This window comes from Oncorhynchus gorbuscha, unplaced genomic scaffold (genome assembly GCF_021184085.1).
Source record: "Oncorhynchus gorbuscha isolate QuinsamMale2020 ecotype Even-year unplaced genomic scaffold, OgorEven_v1.0 Un_scaffold_2430, whole genome shotgun sequence".
Lineage (NCBI taxonomy): Eukaryota > Metazoa > Chordata > Actinopteri > Salmoniformes > Salmonidae > Oncorhynchus > Oncorhynchus gorbuscha.
The window spans coordinates 35,896-56,754 of NW_025746945.1; the positions used below are offsets into that span (position 1 = coordinate 35,896).

Below are 20,859 nucleotides of genomic sequence, written 5' to 3' on the forward strand. Positions count from 1 at the left end.
AGTATTTCATTGTCACAGCGCATGATCAGCTGGGTTTCATTTCCGCGTTTTCGCCGCGCGTAAAAGTCACATTTGAATTCCAGTTGATGGCCTATTTTGAAATATATGTATATTTTATTGTCACTGTGTATGCTATTTCATGCACTCCTGGAAAGAGGGAGCATGCATTTGCGTTTGGTGAGAGTTGTCTGTCTCTCCGTCGTTCTCAAATGTGATTCCGGACCAAGTTATCTTAACAAATCATCCAAAACACAAGAATAAGAATAACACTGATAAATGCGTAAATTAATGGGCAACCTATATGACTATAGCGTAGAAAATGTAGGGAGGGTATTACATATAGTGAGGGGTGTACAATGGAGGCGGTTCACCCTCTTTAATACCTCCGCTCTTCTCCCTCCCAACGCGTCCAAATACTTAGCTCGCTCGCGCACTGGCTCCTCTCACCACCTTCCCTTTCTGTTTCGTACATCCCGCCCCAGACCCAGACCCAGTGACATCACGGGAAGAGACGAGGGGCTTCGCCCAGCCCTGCTCCCATCTCCAGTTACAAAAACACACAGGAACTCAATTGTCAAAAGATCGCACCGCACGGCTGGTTTGTCTATAGCCTATGGAGAACCAGGCCACACTTATATGACTAAACCTTTAACCAAACCTTTGTTTCTTTTCATCAGGGGATGAGTTGGGATATCCAGCCGTTTAGCGCGCGCACCTCCGATTACCGAGCCTCTAAATCAAGTATTATTTAAAACGGGCGATATAGTATCATATGTTACTCAGCGGGTTCCATTTCCTTGATGCGCGCGAGCAGGACCTCGATGGCATGATGCTCCCGAGCCCGCTCACTTCCACGCCGTTCTCAGTCAAGGATATTCTGAAACTCGAACAGCTAGAGCAGCAGCAGCAGAGGCAGCGATCTCAACAGCACCAATCTCGACATCTGGACCCGCTACAGATCCAACACCTGTCCCACACCCAACAACACTTAGTACACCCGGACTCGACCCAGCAACAGCAGACCCAGTCCCAGCACTTCCAGGGGCCACCGTCCTGTATGCTTGCTTCAGCGGTCGACAGCCCTCCGTTCTCGGACGGGGAAGACAACATGGCTTACCTGAGTTCTCTGGCGGCCCAGGACGGGCATGGAGAGGCCAGTCTGTCCCCGGAGATGTTCGTCCATCCCGGGATGGGTCACCTGATCGACCCGAAGCTGGAGGTAGACCTGGAGGATCAGGAAAACAGTGAGTGTAATAATACGATGATTATTTTGATATTTTTGTTCTGCTGAAATGATGTATGAACAAAGGGACACAAAGCGTCGCTTTGAATAAAATACCTAATACAGCCTCTCAATATACACACTCATGATCGTTTGCATCGGCAGTATATATACAACCAGAAAATGTAAGGATAACGCAATACATTATTGCGGAAGGTGACAATGTGTCTTATAAAGTGTCTTGGTTTCAGGCTAAATGTTGGGCCGGAGTTTCGTGAGAGTGTTATGATTTCAAAAGACACAAACGAGGCCTGTTATAATTCGACACAATTACATTTTAATCCCAAATGGGGCCTGGAGATTGTTAAGTAATTCAATAATATCGTCTTTAAATATCTGATTTTTTTGAACGTTTTACAACTAAAACATGAATTTAGGTAGGCAGGAGAATAAATATCTCAACGGGTATAAATATGTTTTCATTATGATATTGTCTTTATTCTAAGGGCTGCATAGACTGAGAAAATAGTTGAAATCATGACACACAAAATGTTATTGGACTATAACTAATTTATAACCAACAGAATAGCATGAATGTTATAACTAATAGAATAGCTTGAATGTAAATATGTCTTTAAAATAAACGACACAGAGTAGGCCTAGCCTGCAACCAAGTGAAAGTAAACATTGTGGAAAAATGGTTGTCTTTGGTTTTGATTTATGGTCATAACTTTAAACAGTATTTCTCACAATATTGCGCTTTTGCTTCTTTTACTTCATTTATCTAAACTCATTTATCGTGAAGTTTACACGTTTTGAATAGTTTGGACGTTTTACTGTCACGGTTTTCACAAGGTAGGACTATACTGACTGACAAAATAATGATACATTAATGTCAGTAAAACGAAATGAGTTAGCTATACACATTCAAATAAGTTACATTATGAAATATATCTCCCAAAATATTTTGTACAAAATATTTATACTCATATCTTGACACCACAGAGAGCTGTGGCGTGGTGTCCAAGCCGCTGGAGGGAGAGGACAGCGGCCAGGGGGACTCGGATCGGCCGGCCAAGCAGAGAACCAGACGGAAACCCCGGGTCCTCTTCTCCCAAGCCCAGGTGTTCGAGTTAGAGCGACGCTTCAAGCAGCAGCGGTACCTGTCCGCTCCTGAACGAGAACACCTGGCGAGCACACTCAAACTCACCTCCACGCAGGTCAAAATCTGGTTCCAGAACCGACGGTACAAGTGTAAGCGGCAGCGGCAGGACAAGTCCCTGGAGCTGGCAGGACACCACCACCCTCCCCCGCCAAGGCGAGTCGCGGTGCCGGTCCTGGTCCGGGATGGGAAGCCCTGTCTGGGCGGGACTCAGAACTACAATGCTCCGTACGGGTCGAACCCCTATAGTTACAACGGATACCCGGCCTACACGTACAACAACCCGGCATACAACAGCAATTACAGCTGTACTTACACCAGTATCCCTACTCTCCCCCCAACCACCACGGCTAACCCCTTCATGGCCATGAACTTGGGGAACATTGGGGGGCTTAGCGCCTCTCCACAGCCCCAAACGCACCAAGGGACAGCGGTCACGACATGTCAGGGCTCACTGCAAGGGATCCGGGCCTGGTAGCCCCACTCCGGTTACACCTTGGATAAAACCAGAGCATTGTTTTACACCCACACCCGTGACATTCATCGAATCCTCTCATGCCGTTTTTTAAAGGGTTCTTCCCATTTTTAAAATAAAGGCAGTTATTTCTCTGCAGTATTTCGGAAACAGTGTTGTTTTTATGTAGTTATTTGCCTTCGTGTCTGCCGGGTGGGGTGGCTGTCGTTGGATTAAGACTGAAAAGGTGCAAATTCAACATGTTTACTCCACTCTCGGTGACGGTCATCAGAAAGAAGCTGTGCGTAACGGTTGAAATGGATTTATGACCAACAATGGTCGCATTTGATTTGAATGACAAACTATCCAGTTAACGTTGGATATATAGGATAGGCCTAGTCACGGGACTAGACGTTTGATAATTGTGATATACGGACTAAGGGTGGTCTAGTTACTTGTAAGCATGTGTTTAAAAGGATGTCAGGATTATTCAACACTGATGGCCTATAGGTGAAGTTCCCAATCTGCTGTTCTCAAGGATTTGCTTGATATTTCTAATGTTTCTTTAGCCACGATGACATGAGAAGTGAGAAAGAGTGTTTGATTGTTTTCAAGCTTATGTCATTCATTGACATTTATTTGATTAATTCCATATTCTCAGTTAAAAAGTCCTGAAATGGAAGAAATTGAAATGGAATCCAACCTTGGGCTCTGAACACAACTTAACACAATTTTATAAAATCTCATAACTTGCTTTCGAAAACGAATAAATTCCATATTTTGCTACTTTGCGCAAACTTTCCACGGTCCATTACATTCTTTGTGAGGCTCTTGAGAGTTTTCTATGGTGGGATCCTAATTCTCCCACTGTGCGTGTGCGTGAGTGTGCGTGTGAGAGAGAGAGAGAGCGAGAGAGATGGATAGGCCAACTTCCCGTTATCTACAAGTTGTTCTAATTTGTCAAGATGTCTGATATGATTGAAATATCACCTGCTTTTCGATGCGCCTTTAATTACGAGTCTATAAAATGGGGATAGAAATAAGCAATAATGTTACAACATGCTGGATAAGAATAATCTCTGCAAATCACTTTCATCACAATCATTTTCAAAAAGCCACATCTAAAGTAGAAAGACGACTGACAATGAATCGACGACATTGAGGCATGAATGGCCTCTTGGCAAGATACGACATGGATATCAAGACAAGAAAAGGCTCATTCTCTCTCTTTAGACACAATTCCACTCAACCGGTGCACAATATTTCAATGAAAGCTGTGCATTCAAAATGTCCTATTCACGCAATAGCAGGTAAACGTATTGCAAATGTAGCCTACTTATTCGAACGCATGAAAACAGCTTTTTTGGTGCTAGTCTGATTCAGGTTGTTAGCCACAGCTTTGTTATAAAATCTTGCCATTTTGGAAATGTGTCGCGCCCGGAAGGCGGTTGGAGAAGGCCAGGCAACAGGCACACTCGAATTAATTGTGCGGGTGCCAGTCTGTGTGAAAAGAGGAAGTTACTCTCCATTTGAGGCGCTTTAAGGACGCGATTAGCAACCTAAAATACCCTGAAAGAAGCAGCTCGAGCGGGGCTGGAGAGGCCGAATAATGGGCCTTATTGGATTCCTGGACAAAAGGTGTATGGTAGGCTGGCCCGGACACTCAGCAAAGACAAAAGAACCCAAGAGCTGAGAGATTGACGTCCTAATATTCCAAATTGAGGCACAGGCAGTGCGTTATTTTATCTGGCTGCGCTATACTGCGATTGGGATAGGGGAAAAAAAGTGTTCACTTTTGTTCGCTTTTGGGGAGGTTTTTGTTCCCGAAGAAAGGGCCTCTGATTGGGGCGGAGAGGGAGAGCCCCAGCCGGGGCAGCAGGGCTGGAGGTTAGGCAGCGGGGGGCGGCTGTGTGAATGAACCGTTATTATTGCTACAAGTTTCACCATTTCTGTCTATCTGCGGGAAAATGGAGGACAAGGAGCAGAGAGAATTCAAGGAGGAGAAGAAGCATGGCGGCCTGGTTATGAGAAATGGGGCATTGCTTTATGAGAAAATAATATTTTTACAGAATAGAAATATAATCCATAGGTATTTGATCTTTCTTATATCAATTTTGCGACATGTCGAAAATACCAGATTATGATAGCCTGGGCTATTTGAAAAAGCCTACCATCGGCTATAGACTCAATGTCAGTCATTCAATACACACTGAACATTTTATTACGATGCCTACATCTAAGAAACTTGATAAGTCTAATTAATTAAAAGATGAACATAGCAGCCCACTTGGACTGCAGTGAGTAGACAATATGATGTTTAATGTTCCCACTATGTGACCATCTGAATTCACTATTCCTTATGGGCGGCTCAAACCTGTCATCATGACCTTTTGTAACAGCCAAACGTTTTGGATAAACGTTTTATTTAAAACATTTTGTGCATACTTTTTCCGTTCACGTTAGCCTACAATTGTTCAATTTCTCATATTTTAATCATGACAGACAGAGCTAGCCTCTGGCGGCAATGCCGTTGTCCCGGCTCTGTGGGAAACCGCCAGGCTCACGCATACCACAGTGGGCAGATCTGCAGAGCGCGAGGAGAGAGGAAGTGGAAATTAGACAGACACGCGAGCAGGGGTTCAGGCCAAAGACATTATCCAGACGAGGAGCAGCCGTCATCACAAGGCCTTGTCGATGAGCGCCATAAATACTGGTCTGGGGAGAATCTCTGAGGATACCTCCCAAATGGCACCCTATTCCTTGTTTAGTCCAATATTTTACATGGGCCTTGGACAAAAGTAATGGACTAGGCGATATAGGGAATAAGGTGTATTTTAGGACGCACAATGGGGGAGAATCTCTTATTACTAAACAGCTAAACTAGAGCATCAGATGAACACACTCAATGCGTTACAAATTGCACCATATTCCCTTAATAGTGCACTACTTTTGACCAGGGCCCATAGGGCATTATATTGGAAATAGAGTTCCATTTGGGACGTATACACTGTTACAGGGACTGGGAAAGGAAGGATCACTGTTGGCCTAGCTTAAGTGAGCTCCCCGTGGGAAAGCGTCAGTGCGCGAGAATAGTTGAAGAGTTGTCATGCAGCATAATCTTCCGGGGACATATTTTGAAGGGAGGAGAGGGAGAGGCTCCTATACTCGACACAAATAGAGCATGATTTCAGATCAACGCTGGACCTGTTGGACAGGTTTGGTTAAAACAGGAACTAGCGATGGGCCTACGATACATTCTTAAAACCTAGGTATATAGGCTACAAAGTATATATATTTTTAAATGTAACCTTTATTTAACTAGGTAAGTCAGTTAAGAACAAATTCGTATTTACAATGACGGCCATACACCGGCCAAACACAGAAGACGCTGGGCCAATTGTGCGCCGCCCTCTAATAATAGCATAATACTAATAATACATAATAATTATTGGTAATACTGTTATTAGGCCTTTATTGGTATATATTGTTACTATTGAACAACAGTGTTGCAATAATAGGCTATTAGAATAAGTTGTAAAACCACAAGCAATCATGCAGGGTTCATGCGCTACAGGCCACAAGAACAGTTCAACTGAATAATTCAACGGGAACGTTTTTCGTCTGAAGACAGGATTTTGACTCCAAATAGCCACTTGTTGTAGAATTATTTTCCCAAGCTCTCTGACAACTCTCATCCTCGTTTGCTTAATTTGTTTTTCATCTTTCCCTTATCCCTCAGAGTCGCAAGAGAAGCTCCCTCCACAACCACATACTCAACCAGTTCGCCCCTCCTGCGTGTACCTCTTCCGCTATATTTGTCTAGATCGAAAGAATCAAATAAACCCTGATGGTTTGGAACGACTCGACTACTGTATTTTCCTATCGGGGGCTCTATATCGGAACCATGCTCTCCCTAATCTCCTGTTGGGCCCAAAACAGATTTAAACCAATCAGGACTCGCATAGTGTTCTCGCGCTATTAATGGGGATTAATTGAGACGTAAACAAAAAGGAGGCCTCGAGCTTGTCACCCCACTGATAAGCAACGTTCTAGACTAGAGTCTAGCTGGCGTTCTCACTCCACCGCTGCTTCAGGAGTAGAGCCATAGAGCATACCTGCTGTCACAGTGCGGGACCAGCCACTTGATGTATGTAAATAGATTTGGAGACAGCATGGCGTCGCCTCAGGACGCTAGCAGCATCGTCGCTGGCTGCAGCAGAGTTTACGTTTCTGATTTGCATCAGCTTTAGAATCAGCCAGGACACAAGCCATTATTTGACGTCCATGCAGGTATGAGGACGTCGGGAGATGACGTTGAAACCGCAACACTAGGGGCAACAGTGAGCATTGTTACCTTCAAGTAGGTTTCGCTAGGCGTTATGGGATGGGAATGACGGGCGGCTGTGTAAGCGTCTGCCTCTGATTCCAAAGAATGCAAGTTCTAATCCAGCAATATAAAGTTGTTTTTGATATTTTTGTTTTAAGCCTATCCCAAACTTTAACCTGTAGCTTAACCATTCGGATGCACGTCTAATTATAACGTGAGACTGTGAGAGCTGGTAGTTTAGAATACCCAATTGTGGTGTGAGGCTCTCAAATTCAAAGGACCAGAGCAAGCTGCAGCTTGCTGTGTTTGAGTGACATGGAACTTAGATAAAGAGAAGCGGTGACCACGAGGAAGAACAACACAAATAGGCAAATTAAGATTCTAATCGATTCTCCATGAGTGGATTGGGAAGGTTAATTTAGCCTTATGTCAATACAATAAAACAATAATTACCCAAATGTTTGTGTTTTTGATTTGACATCAACACCCATGGAAAAAAAACAGAAAAGGTTGGTTTCAATTAGGCTATTGACACACTTGCAATTTGGTCAAGCTTTTTCAATAGGCATAGAGTTAAAGCAGCCAATGCTTAAATGTGATTTTTATGGATTAATATGATTTATTTTACGCCATTCATATATTTTTGTAATTATGCTATTATTCTTAAAATATTTTCTGACATTGTGACACACACGCAAACAGTTTGATTATGCGGTTCTCTCTACACTTGACCCTAAACTCTTTACACTAAACCTAACCACAACCGTATCCGGAGCCGTTTGTGTGTTTTCCTCTCACATGGCAGATTAAGACCCATTAAACACTTATTAGTCATTAATTCTCGTTACATCTACACAGATGTGTGTGTGTGTGTGTGTCGAAATGTCAGAAAATACTTTAAGAATAAACAAATATGCATGCTTAAAATAAGAAAAACACAAAAAGATGCATCTAGGAGTTTACACAACATTATAATAAACAATAGTTGACAGGCACACAAATAATTACAAAGAGAGATTGGTTCCAAAAGGTTCGGTACAAATTCTCTGAATTGGACCGTCTTTGGACAAAAGGTGTCCGATTGGGTGTCACTTATTAAGATCAGTTCTGACCAGAAGAGAACTGTACGGAAACTAGAGTCTTTCAGAGTGAAAGAGAAGTGGATAGGGCCTTGGCCTTTGGTTTTGAAGAGAACGGGTGAAACAACACGCCCTAAGGAGGGCCTGGCACCCTATTCCCTATATTGTAGCCAAGGCTCTCATCAAACGTAGTGCACAATATTGGGAATAGGGTGTAATTTGGAGGGCCTGGCACCCTATTCCCTATATTGTAGCCAGGGCTCTCATCAAAAGTAGTGCACAATATTGGAAATAGGGTGTAATTTGGAGGGCCTGGCACCCTATTCCCTATATTGTAGCCAGGACTCTCATCAAAAGTAGTGCACAATATTGGGAATAGGGTGTAATTTGGGACGCACTACAGCCCTTGCTGATGCGGGTTGAAGACACATGACACCGCCTCCAGTTGTTGCTTTACAGTACCGCGTTTGGTTTGATTAATCGCCGGGGCCTTTAGTAACATCTCCGCTAAAGAGAGAGAGAGGTAGTTACAAACAGAACCGCCCGCACCTACTGTATTTACCTGTAAGTGCGGTCACCCCCCCCCCACACACACTTTCCAAACTGAAGTACGTCATTAGCAGCTGTTAATGACTCGTGCACACTCACACAATATAGCTCTCTTCCTTGCTTCGTCAACATCGAAATAACAAAGCCATGTATTCACCAAGACGTGCCCAAACAGCGCGCGCGCAATCTTAACTGGGAGAGGAGGAAGAGGGGCAGGGAAGGAAGGAAGAAAGAATCAACTGCTGTCATCACATTCCCCAAGCAGAGAAGAAATGTTAGTTAGACTGCAGTTAACCATTGGATGGTGTGGGATGTCGGCAGTGCTTAATTTGATCTGGATCCTGTCGGAACAGGATCTGGCATTTCTCGGTTTTGGACGGTTTGGTTCCGGTGCCTCTTTATTGCATGACATTTCGCAATGTCACAATTATAATAAAAGCTATCAAAAAGTTCATTTGAGTTGCCTCTTCGTTAATTCTCAGTTTGTCAGTGTCAAAGTAGCCTGTCATTTAGATCATTTGTGCAGTAGGGCCTATTATGGTGCTTTCAAGACAACTGGGAAAAACGAGGTCAAATCATTACGTCAGTGATCTTCAGGTTGGAAGTCGGATCTCTAGAAAGAGGCCTGGGTTCCAGACTTGGAATTCCGAATTGGATGACCGTTCAAAATGTATTTGCACAGCCGGTGCTAGTTTTTTTCAAGTTCCCAATAGTCTTGAATGCACTGAAGTCGTAAGTATGAGAATTTTAGTTCTGAGTTCCAAGTTGTTTTGAATGCAGCATTAAAAAATATTATGCCAAAGTATTCAGTCATGTAAAAGGAAGTAGAATTGCATGAAATGCGTTTATAAAAGGAAAACACTTTCCCGGACCCTAGTCCACTAAACACTTTCCCGGACCGTAGCCCACTAAACGCTTTCCTGGACCCTAGTCCACTAAACACTTTCCCGAACCCTAGTCCACTAAACACTTTCCCGGACCCTAGTCCACTAAACACTTTACCGAACCCTAGTCCACTAAACACTTTCCCGAACCCTAGTCCACTAAACACTTTCCCGGACCCTAGTCCACTAAACACTTTCCCGGACCCTAGTCCACTAAACACTTTCCCGAACCCTAGTCCACTAAACACTTTCCCGGACCCTAGTCCACTAAACACTTTCCCGAACCCTAGTCCACTAAACACTTTCCCGAACCCTAGTCCACTAAACATTTTCCCGGACCCTAGCCCACTAAACACTTTCCCGGACCCTAGTCCACTAAACACTTTCCCGGACCCTAGCCCACTAAACACTTTCCCGGACCCTAGTCCACTAAACACTTTCCCGGACCCTAGCCCACTAAACACTTTCCCGGACCCTAGTCCACTAAACACTTTCCTGGACCCTAGCCCACTAAACACTTTCCCGGACCCTAGTCCACTAAACACTTTCCAGGACCCTAGCCCACTAAACACTTTCCCGAACCCTAGTCCACTAAACACTTTCCCGGACCCTAGCCCACTAAACACTTTCCTGGACCCTAGTCCACTAAACACTTTCCCGGACCGTAGCCCACTAAACACTTTCCCGGACCCTAGTCCACTAAACACTTTCCCGGACCGTAGCCCACTAAACACTTTCCCGGACCCTAGTCCACTAAACACTTTCCCGGACCGTAGCCCACTAAACACTTTCCCGGACCCTAGTCCACTAAACACTTTCTCGAACCCAAGTCCACTAAACACTTTCCCGGACCCTAGTCCACTAAACACTTTCCCGAACCCTAGCCCACTAAACACTGTCCCGAACCCTAGTCCACTAAACACTTTCCCGGACCGTAGCCCACTAAACACTTTCCCGGACCCTAGTCCACTAAACACTTTCCCGAACCCTAGCCCACTAAACACTTTCCCGGACCCTAGCCCACTAAACACTTTCCCGAACCCTAGCCCACTAAACACTTTCCCGGACCATAGCCCACTAAACACTTTCCCGGACCCTAGTCCACTAAACACTTTCTCGAACCCAAGTCCACTAAACACTTTCCCGGACCGTAGCCCACTAAACACTTTCCCGAACCCTAGCCCACTAAACACTGTCCCGAACCCTAGTCCACTAAACACTTTCCCGGACCGTAGCCCACTAAACACTTTCCCGGACCCTAGTCCACTAAACACTTTCCCGAACCCTAGTCCACTAAACACTTTCCCTGACCGTAGCCCACTAAACACTTTCCCGGACCCTAGCCCACTAAACACTTTCCCGGACCCTAGCCCACTAAACACTTTCCCGGACCCTAGCCCACTAAACACTTTCCCGGACCCTAGCCCACTAAACACTTTCCCAGACCCTAGCCCACTAAACACTTTCCCGAACCCTAGCCTACTAAACACTTTCCCGGACCGTAGCCCACTAAACATTTTCCCCATGTGTGCAACTTCTGTAATGCCTCAACACTACTGCTCTGTGCCACTACAAACACTACAAACATGTAGTGATATGCATGCAATGTTTTATTATTATAAAAGAGATTTGTTTCTCATGCATTCTGGTAACTCAGAGCTCCCCAGGTCACCCCTCTCTCGCACTCACTTTTTATTCCTGTACCTCATGATTTACTAATGAAGCACTGGATTTCGGTTGTGTATGCGGCTATGGCATGATGCAACATATAGGGCTAGCTGGACAACGAACTAAAGTAGAGGTCTATATTATAGGCCGTTAAATATGGGCACTATGGTTTACAGACAGTCTCAGACATCCGAACAGCTGAACATGTTCGTTTTCTTCTCCTTGCCAAGTTTGTCATCCAAGTTTTACTGTTTCTTGTGCTGGGAACCAGGCTTTGGCTGCGGGTGCGGACCTCCAACCGGGCCGCGGATAGGTCGTTCATCAGCCGCAAACATCTAAATATTTATCCCCTCTCTGATCTAGGCCTTACACGATAACCACCCAATGCTACTTTCTAGGTCAAAACAGACCTTGTTTCTGGGAAATTTCATTGGGAATCATTCATCCAGAGCTGACCAACACAACTGTCATCGTTTATATGCGCGAGGCTAACAATAACATTGTATTATTGTTACGTAGCAACCGATTAGCAACCCAGCCTGGCTGAATCACACAGGACACTTAAACCCACCCCAAAATAAAACATACAAATGTTGTAGTCTATTTTAAAGCTTTTTTTCGTGACACTAACTATTCTTGCCAAATTGAAGCCATGGGACTACAAGGATCTATGTGCGCAAAGCATAGTTCTGATATATTGAGCATTACACGTTTTCACATCCCAGATCTCAGAACTGTTTTGTTATTCTTTTCTAACCCATTAATAGCATCACCTTAAAAGGTAGGCTACCTAAAATGCAGAGTATCAAAATCCTAAAACATTTGTGAATCTGTTTTTTTTTAGGTGGGTGTAATCGCAGATAGAACCGTATGGCTCTGAAATGTCAACCTGGGTTCAGCCATGAGGTTCTGTCTGGCACAGAATGTACAAATTCTTTCAATAGAGAAGTAGGCTACAGACTTTTCATGATTAAATAAAGATCTTCTTTCTAATCGCAACATCAAATATATGAATTAATGTTCATCACACATTTGTTAAAGCGATAGTTCCCTAACATGACAAATACACTATATCCTATGGAGAACTAGCAACAATGCTAAAACTTAGCTCTGGATGAGTAAACTGATGTAGTATTCTGGTCTCTGACACCCAAAGTCAGTAAACTACGTGCTAGTTATCAATAAAATGTGGTAAGATTGTAATTTTAGTGAAATAACCCTTCCATGGAGGTTTTCATATTAATATAAAACAAGACAAAAACAACAATGTCTTTCCTAACTATAGATGCAACATGCAACAATTTCAAAGATTTTACTGTGTTACAGTTCATATAAGGAGATCAGTCAATTGAAATAAATTAATTAGGCCCTAATTAATGCATTTCACATGACTGGGCAGGGGCGCAGCCATAGGCCCACCCACCTAGGAGCCAGGCATAGCCAATCAGAATGAGTTTTTCCTCACAAAAGGTCTTTATCACATACAGAAATAGTCAGTTTCATCAGCTGTCCGGGTGGCTGGTCTCAGATGATCCCGCAGGTGAAGAGGTCCATTGCTGGTGTGGATACACGTGGTGTGTGGTTGCGGGAGGCCGGTTAGACGGCTTGTGGTAGAGAAACTAACATAAAATTCTCCGGCAACAATTCTGGTGGGCATTCCTGCAGTCAGCATGCCAATTGAAACTGCACAGTGGCCTTTTATTGTCCCCAGCACAAGGTGCACCTGTGTAATGATCGTACTGAATAATCAGGTTCTTGATATGCCACATCTGTCAGGTGGATGGATTATCTTAGCAAAGGAGAAATGCTCACTAACAGGGATGTAAACAAATTTGTGCACAAAATGAGAGAAATAATCTCTTTGTGTGTATGGAACATTTCTGGGACCTTTTATTTCAGCTCATGAAACATAGGAACAAGACTTTACATGACTTTATATTTTTGTTCAGTGTTACACACACACACACACACACACACACACACACACACACACACACACACACACACACACACACACACACACACACACACACACACACACACACACACACACACACACAAAATATTGTGACCCCTTGAATTTTTCCACATTTTGTTACATTACAGCCTTAATCTAAAATGGATTTAATTGTTTTTTCCCCCTTCATCAGTCTACACACAATACCCCATAATGACACAGCAAGAACATCCTCCAGAAGTGACACTTGTCATTCAGGTCAACGAGTTCAATCTTGGTTTCATCAGACCAGAGAATCTTGTTTCTCATGTTCTTGAGAGTCTTTAGGTGCCTTTTGGCAAACTCCAAGTGGGCTACTGAGGAGTGACTTCATTCTGGCCACTCTATAATAAAGGCCTGATTGGTGGAGTGCTGCAGAGATGGCTGTCTTTCTGGAAGGTTCTCCCATGTCCAAAGATGAACTCTGGAGCTCTGTCAGAGTGCCCATCGGGTTCTCGGTCACCTCCCTGACAAAGGCCCTCCTCCCCCAATTGCTCAGTTTGGCCGTGCGGCCAGCTCTAGGAAGAGTCTTGGTGGTTCAAAACTTCTTCCATTTAAGAATGATGGAGGCCACTGTTTTATATGTGACTCGACACAATCCTTTCTCGGAGCTCTGCTGGCAATTCCTTGGACCTCATGTCTTGGTTTCTGCTTTGACATACACTGTCAACTGTGGGACCTTATATAGACAAGTGTGAGCCTTTCCAAATCATGTCCAATCAATTGAATTTACCACAGATGGATTCCAATCAAGTTTCAGAAACATCTCAAGGATGATGAATGGAAACAGGATGCACCTGAGATCAATTTGAAATCTCATAGCAAAGGGGCTGAATACTTATGTAAATAAGGTATTTGTTTTTTATTTTCAAAACATTTCTAAAATGTCTAACAGCCTGTTTTCTCTTTGTCAATATGGGGTATTGTGTGTTGTTTGATGAGGAAAATGTGTATTTAATCAACTTTAGAGTAAGGCTGTATTTGAACATAATGTGGGAAAAGAGAACAGGTCTGAATACCTTCCCATTGCGCTGTATATAACCCTACATACAACTATGTTTGATTGTCAACCCAGCAGTGTGATTGGATTGCAGACATAACCTGCAGGCACAACATTATGGTGTTTGCCCAGATAGAACGTTAAAAACTATTCTTTATTAAACATACTTAAAAAAAACAACAACAATCTGACATGTAAAGGACCACCTAAAGAGCAACTACGTGAATGAACTATTTCCTTAGCAAAATGTCAGAACCTTATAGTCCTAAAGGTCATGAAGTAAAGCATTGCTGTGTGTTTGGTTCAAATGAGAAACACCCTTTGAAAGAAAACCATCTGAGTAATGAACTGTTTCTTATGCTTCAGCCCTTTTCCATCAGGACTAACCAGCAGCTGGTTAAGTCTGGTCTGTTGTATGGCTTATGCTTCAGCCCTTTTCCATCAGGACTAACCAGCAGCTGGTTAAGTCTGGTCTGTTGTATGGCTTATGCTTCAGCCCTTTTCCATCAGGACTAACCAGCAGCTGGTTAAGTCTGGTCTGTTGTATGGCTTATGCTTCAGCCCTTTTCCATCAGGACTAACCAGCAGCTGGTTAAGTCTGGTCTGTTCTATGGCTTATGCTTCAGCCCTTTTCCATCAGGACTAACCAGCAGCTGGTTAAGTCTGGTCTGTTGTATGGCTTATGCTTCAGCCCTTTTCCATCAGGACTAACCAGCAGCTGGTTAAGTCTGGTCTCTTGTATGGCTTATGCTTCAGCCCTTTTCCATCAGGACTAACCAGCAGCTGGTTAAGTCTGGTCTGTTCTATGGCTTATGCTTCAGCCCTTTTCCATCAGGACTAACCAGCAGCTGGTTAAGTCTGGTCTGTTGTATGGCTTATGCTTCAGCCCTTTTCCATCAGGACTAACCAGCAGCTGGTTAAGTCTGGTCTGTTGTATGGCTTATGCTTCAGCCCTTTTCCATCAGGACTAACCAGCAGCTGGTTAAGTCTGGTCTGTTGTATGGCTTATGCTTCAGCCCTTTTCCATCAGGACTAACCAGCAGCTGGTTAAGTCTGGTCTGTTGTATGGCTTATGCTTCAGCCCTTTTCCATCAGGACTAACCAGCAGCTGGTTAAGTCTGGTCTGTTGTATGGCTTATGCTTCAGCCCTTTTCCATCAGGACTAACCAGCAGCTGGTTAAGTCTGGTCTGTTGTATGGCTTATGCTTCAGCCCTTTTCCATCAGGACTAACCAGCAGCTGGTTAAGTCTGGTCTGTTGTATGGCTTATGCTTCAGCCCTTTTCCATCAGGACTAACCAGCAGCTGGTTAAGTCTGGTCTGTTGTATGGCTTATGCTTTAGCCCTTTTCCATCAGGACTAACCAGCAGCTGGTTAAGTCTGGTCTGTTGTATGGCTTATGCTTCAGCCCTTTTCCATCAGGACTAACCAGCAGCTGGTTAAGTCTGGTCTGTTGTATGGCTTATGCTTCAGCCCTTTTCCATCAGGACTAACCAGCAGCTGGTTAAGTCTGGTCTGTTGTATGGCTTATGCTTCAGCCCTTTTCCATCAGGACTAACCAGCAGCTGGTTAAGTCTGGTCTGTTGTATGGCTTATGCTTCAGCCCTTTTCCATCAGGACTAACCAGCAGCTGGTTAAGTCTGGTCTGTTGTATGGCTTATGCTTCAGCCCTTTTCCATCAGGACTAACCAGCAGCTGGTTAAGTCTGGTCTGTTGTATGGCTTATGCTTCAGCCCTTTTCCATCAGGACTAACCAGCAGCTGGTTAAGTCTGGTCTGTTGTATGGCTTATGCTTCAGCCCTTTTCCATCAGGACTAACCAGCAGCTGGTTAAGTCTGGTCTGTTGTATGGCTTATGCTTCAGCCCTTTTCCATCAGGACTAACCAGCAGCTGGTTAAGTCTGGTCTGTTGTATGGCTTATGCTTCAGCCCTTTTCCATCAGGACTAACCAGCAGCTGGTTAAGTCTGGTCTGTTGTATGGCTTATGCTTCAGCCCTTTTCCATCAGGACTAACCAGCAGCTGGTTAAGTCTGGTCTGTTGTATGGCTTATGCTTCAGACTCTGGCCTAGAGAGGCCTGGTCGCTGTCTCTGTTCAGCTTGTACACTCCTTGCCATTCCTGTCATGTGCCAAAGACAGGAGAGGCATGTTCGCTAAAAAGACCTTGGCAAAAGCCTTGGTAAACGCCTTAAGGGAAGTGCACAAAAAAAGGAGTATGACTAAATCATAAATCATTAAGTCTTTTTGCTTAGACCTACTTCACCAATGTTGTCCATCTAACAGGGTCAGGGTCAATTCCATTTCAATTCAGAAAGTGAAACAAATTCCAATTGCACATTTTCCATATTAAAGAGCTTTGAGCAGAACCGAAATGTCAGTGTATTTACTGAATTGACTGGAATTTAAATGGATTTGACCCCAACCCTGATATCCTAGTAATTTTATCCTAACCTAATGCAATGGATGATGTAGGCTAGGCCCCACATGCTATTGTAACACGGTATACCTCGGGCCGTCGTCCCTCTGGGTGCAACTCAGAACCAGTATGACAGTGGATAGTCTAAACATTCATCATTCTCTGTGTATTTCCAGGAGATATTATTCTCGTGTAAAAGACACAAGTAACTGCCAAAATAAAGGAAACAATATTATGAAGTGTGTTAATAGGGCATTGGGCCACCATGAGCCATTAGAACATCTTCAGTGCGCCTTGGCATAGATTCTACAAGTGTAGAGTTCTTCCACCAGAAATACCATCATTTGGTGTTTTTTTGTTGGTGGTGGAAAATGCTGTCTCAGAATCTCTCAAGAATCTCCCATAAGTATTGAATTGGGTTGAGACCTGGTGAATGACACACACACACACACACTTTAAATCACCTATGCTCCTTTGAGACCCCTCTTACAAATCACTAAAATCTCTTCTAGTCATGGCAGGCAAAATAATGGTCAACTGGGTAGTTTTCTACATGACCCTAGCCATTATGGGATGTTAATTGCTTAATTAACTCATATTCACTTTCTCTCTCTCATGTACTTCAATGTTTCCTTTATTTTGGCAGTTACCTGTATATCTCAATAGCTGGATATCATAGGGGTGCTGATACAGCTGACACACGCCATATTGCCAAACTTAATTATGACGGATGTTATTTACACACTATCCACTCAAGGCTACGATGATGTGAGTTATTATCCCGTGTCCCAAATGACCCTACAGAGTGCACTACTTTCGACTAGAGCCCTATAGGTCCTGGTCAAAAGTAGTGCACTAAATAGGGAATAGGGTGCAATTTGGGCTGCAGCCATTGTCTGTGTGTGTTTCATCTGCCACCAGCGGCATCACTGATGAAAAGGGTTTTCATCCCACATTAAAACACCACTGACACACAGTTTAAACTATGGACAAGGGCTGTATAGGCTGGCTACAGCTGAGGTTATTCTTGAAAATATAGGCCTACGCACAAGGACAGACAGACATATGACACACAGGGTTTGTGAGGAGGAGGGGTAGTGATGGAAGAGGGGGTAAGGATTGAGGAGAGTTGGGGACGAGCAATACAAGCCACCTTAGTATACAATGTGCAGGGGCAATACTTTCTACGACAAAATAAAAAGTTACAGACTGCAGCTTTAAACATGCACTTTCCCAGTGTTTTACTGTTCAAATAAGACATTTCTTATAGAACATTTTCAGGAAAAAAGAGACAAGACACATGGTAATGGATAATTTGTCTCCAGCACGTGGGGGCAGCAGTCCCAAGAGAAGACCCTGCTTCTGCGTGGCGCTGCCCGTTAGCCACTATTTATTTACAATTCACAAAGTAATACAGGAAGAAGTTTCTCTTTCAATACAGATCAATCCTCTTCTCTAGCTTTTCCTCATATCAAATTCACCCATCCCCATTCTTTCAGTCTTTGGTTTCCACTCCCAAACATGGCATACGGCAGGAAACACTCCTACATTCAGTTCTCTTTTCTCTCAGCAACTCCTTTAAAGGGGACTTTCAGTATTTTAGTAGCTAGCGGTGGCTAAAGTTGGCTAACGTTTGTAGTGGCTGTTTTAAAAAGCCCTGAAGCATTGATAGGTTTCTTCTGGCCCATAGACTACTTCCAGGATGAGAAACCATCTGACAAAGTTGTAAAATAGTGAACTTCCCCTTTAAGTTAACATATTCAAAACGTAATGTAAATGTTGTTCGCTACTTGTGTATTCAGTATGTTGTAGTATGTTGTTTCTACCTATAGGTTCTATAGGGTGCCATTCTGGGTGGCAGTTTCTACCTATAGGTTCTATAGGGTGCCGTTCTGGGTGGCAGTTTCTACCTATAGGTTCTATAGGGTGCCGTTCTGGGTGGCAGTTTCTACCTATAGGTTCTATAGGGTGCCATTCTGGGTGGCAGTTTCTACCTATAGGTTCTATAGGGTGCCATTCTGGGTGGCAGTTTCTACCTATAGGTTCTATAGGGTGCCGTTCTGGGTGGCAGTTTCTACCTATAGGTTCTATAGGGTGCCGTTCTGGGTGGCAGTTTCTACCTATAGGTTCTATAGGGTGCCGTTCTGGGTGGCAGTTTCTACCTATAGGTTCTATAGGGTGCCATTCTGGGTGGCAGTTTCTACCTATAGGTTCTATAGGGTGCCGTTCTGGGTGGCAGTTTCTACCTATATGTTCTATAGGGTGCCGTTCTGGGTGGCAGTTTCTACCTATAGGTTCTATAGGGTGCCGTTCTGGGTGGCAGTTTCTACCTATAGGTTCTATAGGGTGCCATTCTGGGTGGCAGTTTCTACCTATAGGTTCTATAGGGTGCCGTTCTGGGTGGCAGTTTCTACCTATAGGTTCTATAGGGTGCCATTCTGGGTGGCAGTTTCTACCTATAGGTTCTATAGGGTGCCGTTCTGGGTGGCAGTTTCTACCTATAGGTTCTATAGGGTGCCATTCTGGGTGGCAGTTTCTACCTATAGGTTCTATAGGGTGCCGTTCTGGGTGGCAGTTTCTACCTATAGGTTCTATAGGGTGCCGTTCTGGGTGGCAGTTTCTACCTATAGGTTCTATAGGGTGCCGTTCTGGGTGGCAGTTTCTACCTATAGGTTCTATAGGGTGCCATTCTGGGTGGCAGTTTCTACCTATAGGTTCTATAGGGTGCCGTTCTGGGTGGCAGTTTCTACCTATATGTTCTATAGGGTGCCGTTCTGGGTGGCAGTTTCTACCTATAGGTTCTATAGGGTGCCGTTCTGGGTGGCAGTTTCTACCTATAGGTTCTATAGGGTGCCATTCTGGGTGGCAGTTTCTACCTATAGGTTCTATAGGGTGCCGTTCTGGGTGGCAGTTTCTACCTATAGGTTCTATAGGGTGCCATTCTGGGTGGCAGTTTCTACCTATAGGTTCTATAGGGTGCCGTTCTGGGTGGCAGTTTCTACCTATAGGTTCTATAGGGTGCCGTTCTGGGTGGCAGTTGGTTAGTCTATATGAGGGGGATATCCTGCCAAGTAATCTATTACAAGGATCCAAAATTACCCTAACTTCCCCAAAATGCCAAGTTTTCCAACTGGTCATTGTTTTCCAAAAGGTCATTGTTGGGGATTCAGGATGCCCTCCCCCCCCCCCCCACTGATTTCAAGAACATTCCTGGATAAACTGAGAATTTTGAAAAGTTCCCAGAATTTTTCAACCATAATAATGAAGGAACCTATATATTAAAATCTTGACTTATCAGGTCAGTTCCAGAACACTTGGCTGAAACTCTACTCCTTTACAGATAGAATGAGTTGATCTAGGATAAGAGTAGTCCTACTCACACGTGTTCTTCTCTGTGATAATATGGCTTAGAAATGAAGGGTCCAGCAGGACTTTGTATTTGTGCGTTTGACTCATGGCGGCTGATTCGAAGGCCGTGTGTACGTAGTAAATGTTGCTAAAAGTTACCATAGGATAAGTAACCACATGTGTATAAGTTACTATTTAAATGAATAGTTACCACATGTTACTATTTAAATGAATAGTTATGTGTAGTTACTATTTAAATGATTAGTTACCATAGGATAAGTAACCACATGTGTATAAGTTACTATTTAAATGATTAGTTACCATAGGATAAGTAACTACATGTATGTAAGTTACTATTTAAATGATTAGTCACCACACATAACTGTAAATGACTATAAGTGCTAGAAAGTGGTGCGTGGTCAGAAGGTTCTGTCCCAAATGGCACCGTATTACCTATATAGTGCGCTACTTTTGACCAGATCCATGAGCCGTGATCAAAAGTAGTACACTATAAAGGGGATATGGTGTCATCTGAACTAAACCCCATAAATCTCAAGTCTGGTAGACTGGAGGTGTAGCACACCCTCCTACCATCCTCAGAGGTTCTGTCCCAAATGGCACATTATTCTCTATATGGTGTCCTAGCGCTTTGCACTCATCAGTGTTCTAGCGCTTTGCACTCAGTGTTCTAGTGCTTTACACTCCTTTTTGATTTATTTCTCTCTTCCTCATTCAGTCAGTCACATCCACACACAGT

At 43.8% G+C, this 20,859-nt stretch overlaps 1 protein-coding gene across 1 annotated transcript; it reads left to right on the forward strand.

Annotated features, from left to right (window-relative positions):
• Positions 1-488: 488 nt before the first annotated feature.
• Positions 489-3,499, forward strand: LOC124025765 (homeobox protein Nkx-2.3-like). Its single transcript, XM_046339103.1, has 2 exons — positions 489-1,244; positions 2,228-3,499. Exons 1-2 carry the CDS (start codon positions 773-775, stop codon positions 2,860-2,862), a joined length of 1,107 nt encoding a protein of 368 aa, XP_046195059.1. The 5' UTR covers positions 489-772; the 3' UTR covers positions 2,863-3,499.
• The last annotated feature ends 17,360 nt before the right edge of the window (positions 3,500-20,859 follow it).

What these genes read in the sequence shown, in the direction of transcription:
- LOC124025765 (XM_046339103.1), top strand. Translation starts at nt 773, where the DNA reads ATGTTACTCAGCGGGTTCCATTTCCTTGATGCGCGCGAGCAGGACCTC. An exon ending in CCTGGAGGATCAGGAAAACA is followed by an intron (nt 1,245 to 2,227) that starts GTGAGTGTAATA and finishes TTGACACCACAG; the next exon opens with AGAGCTGTGGCGTGGTGTCC.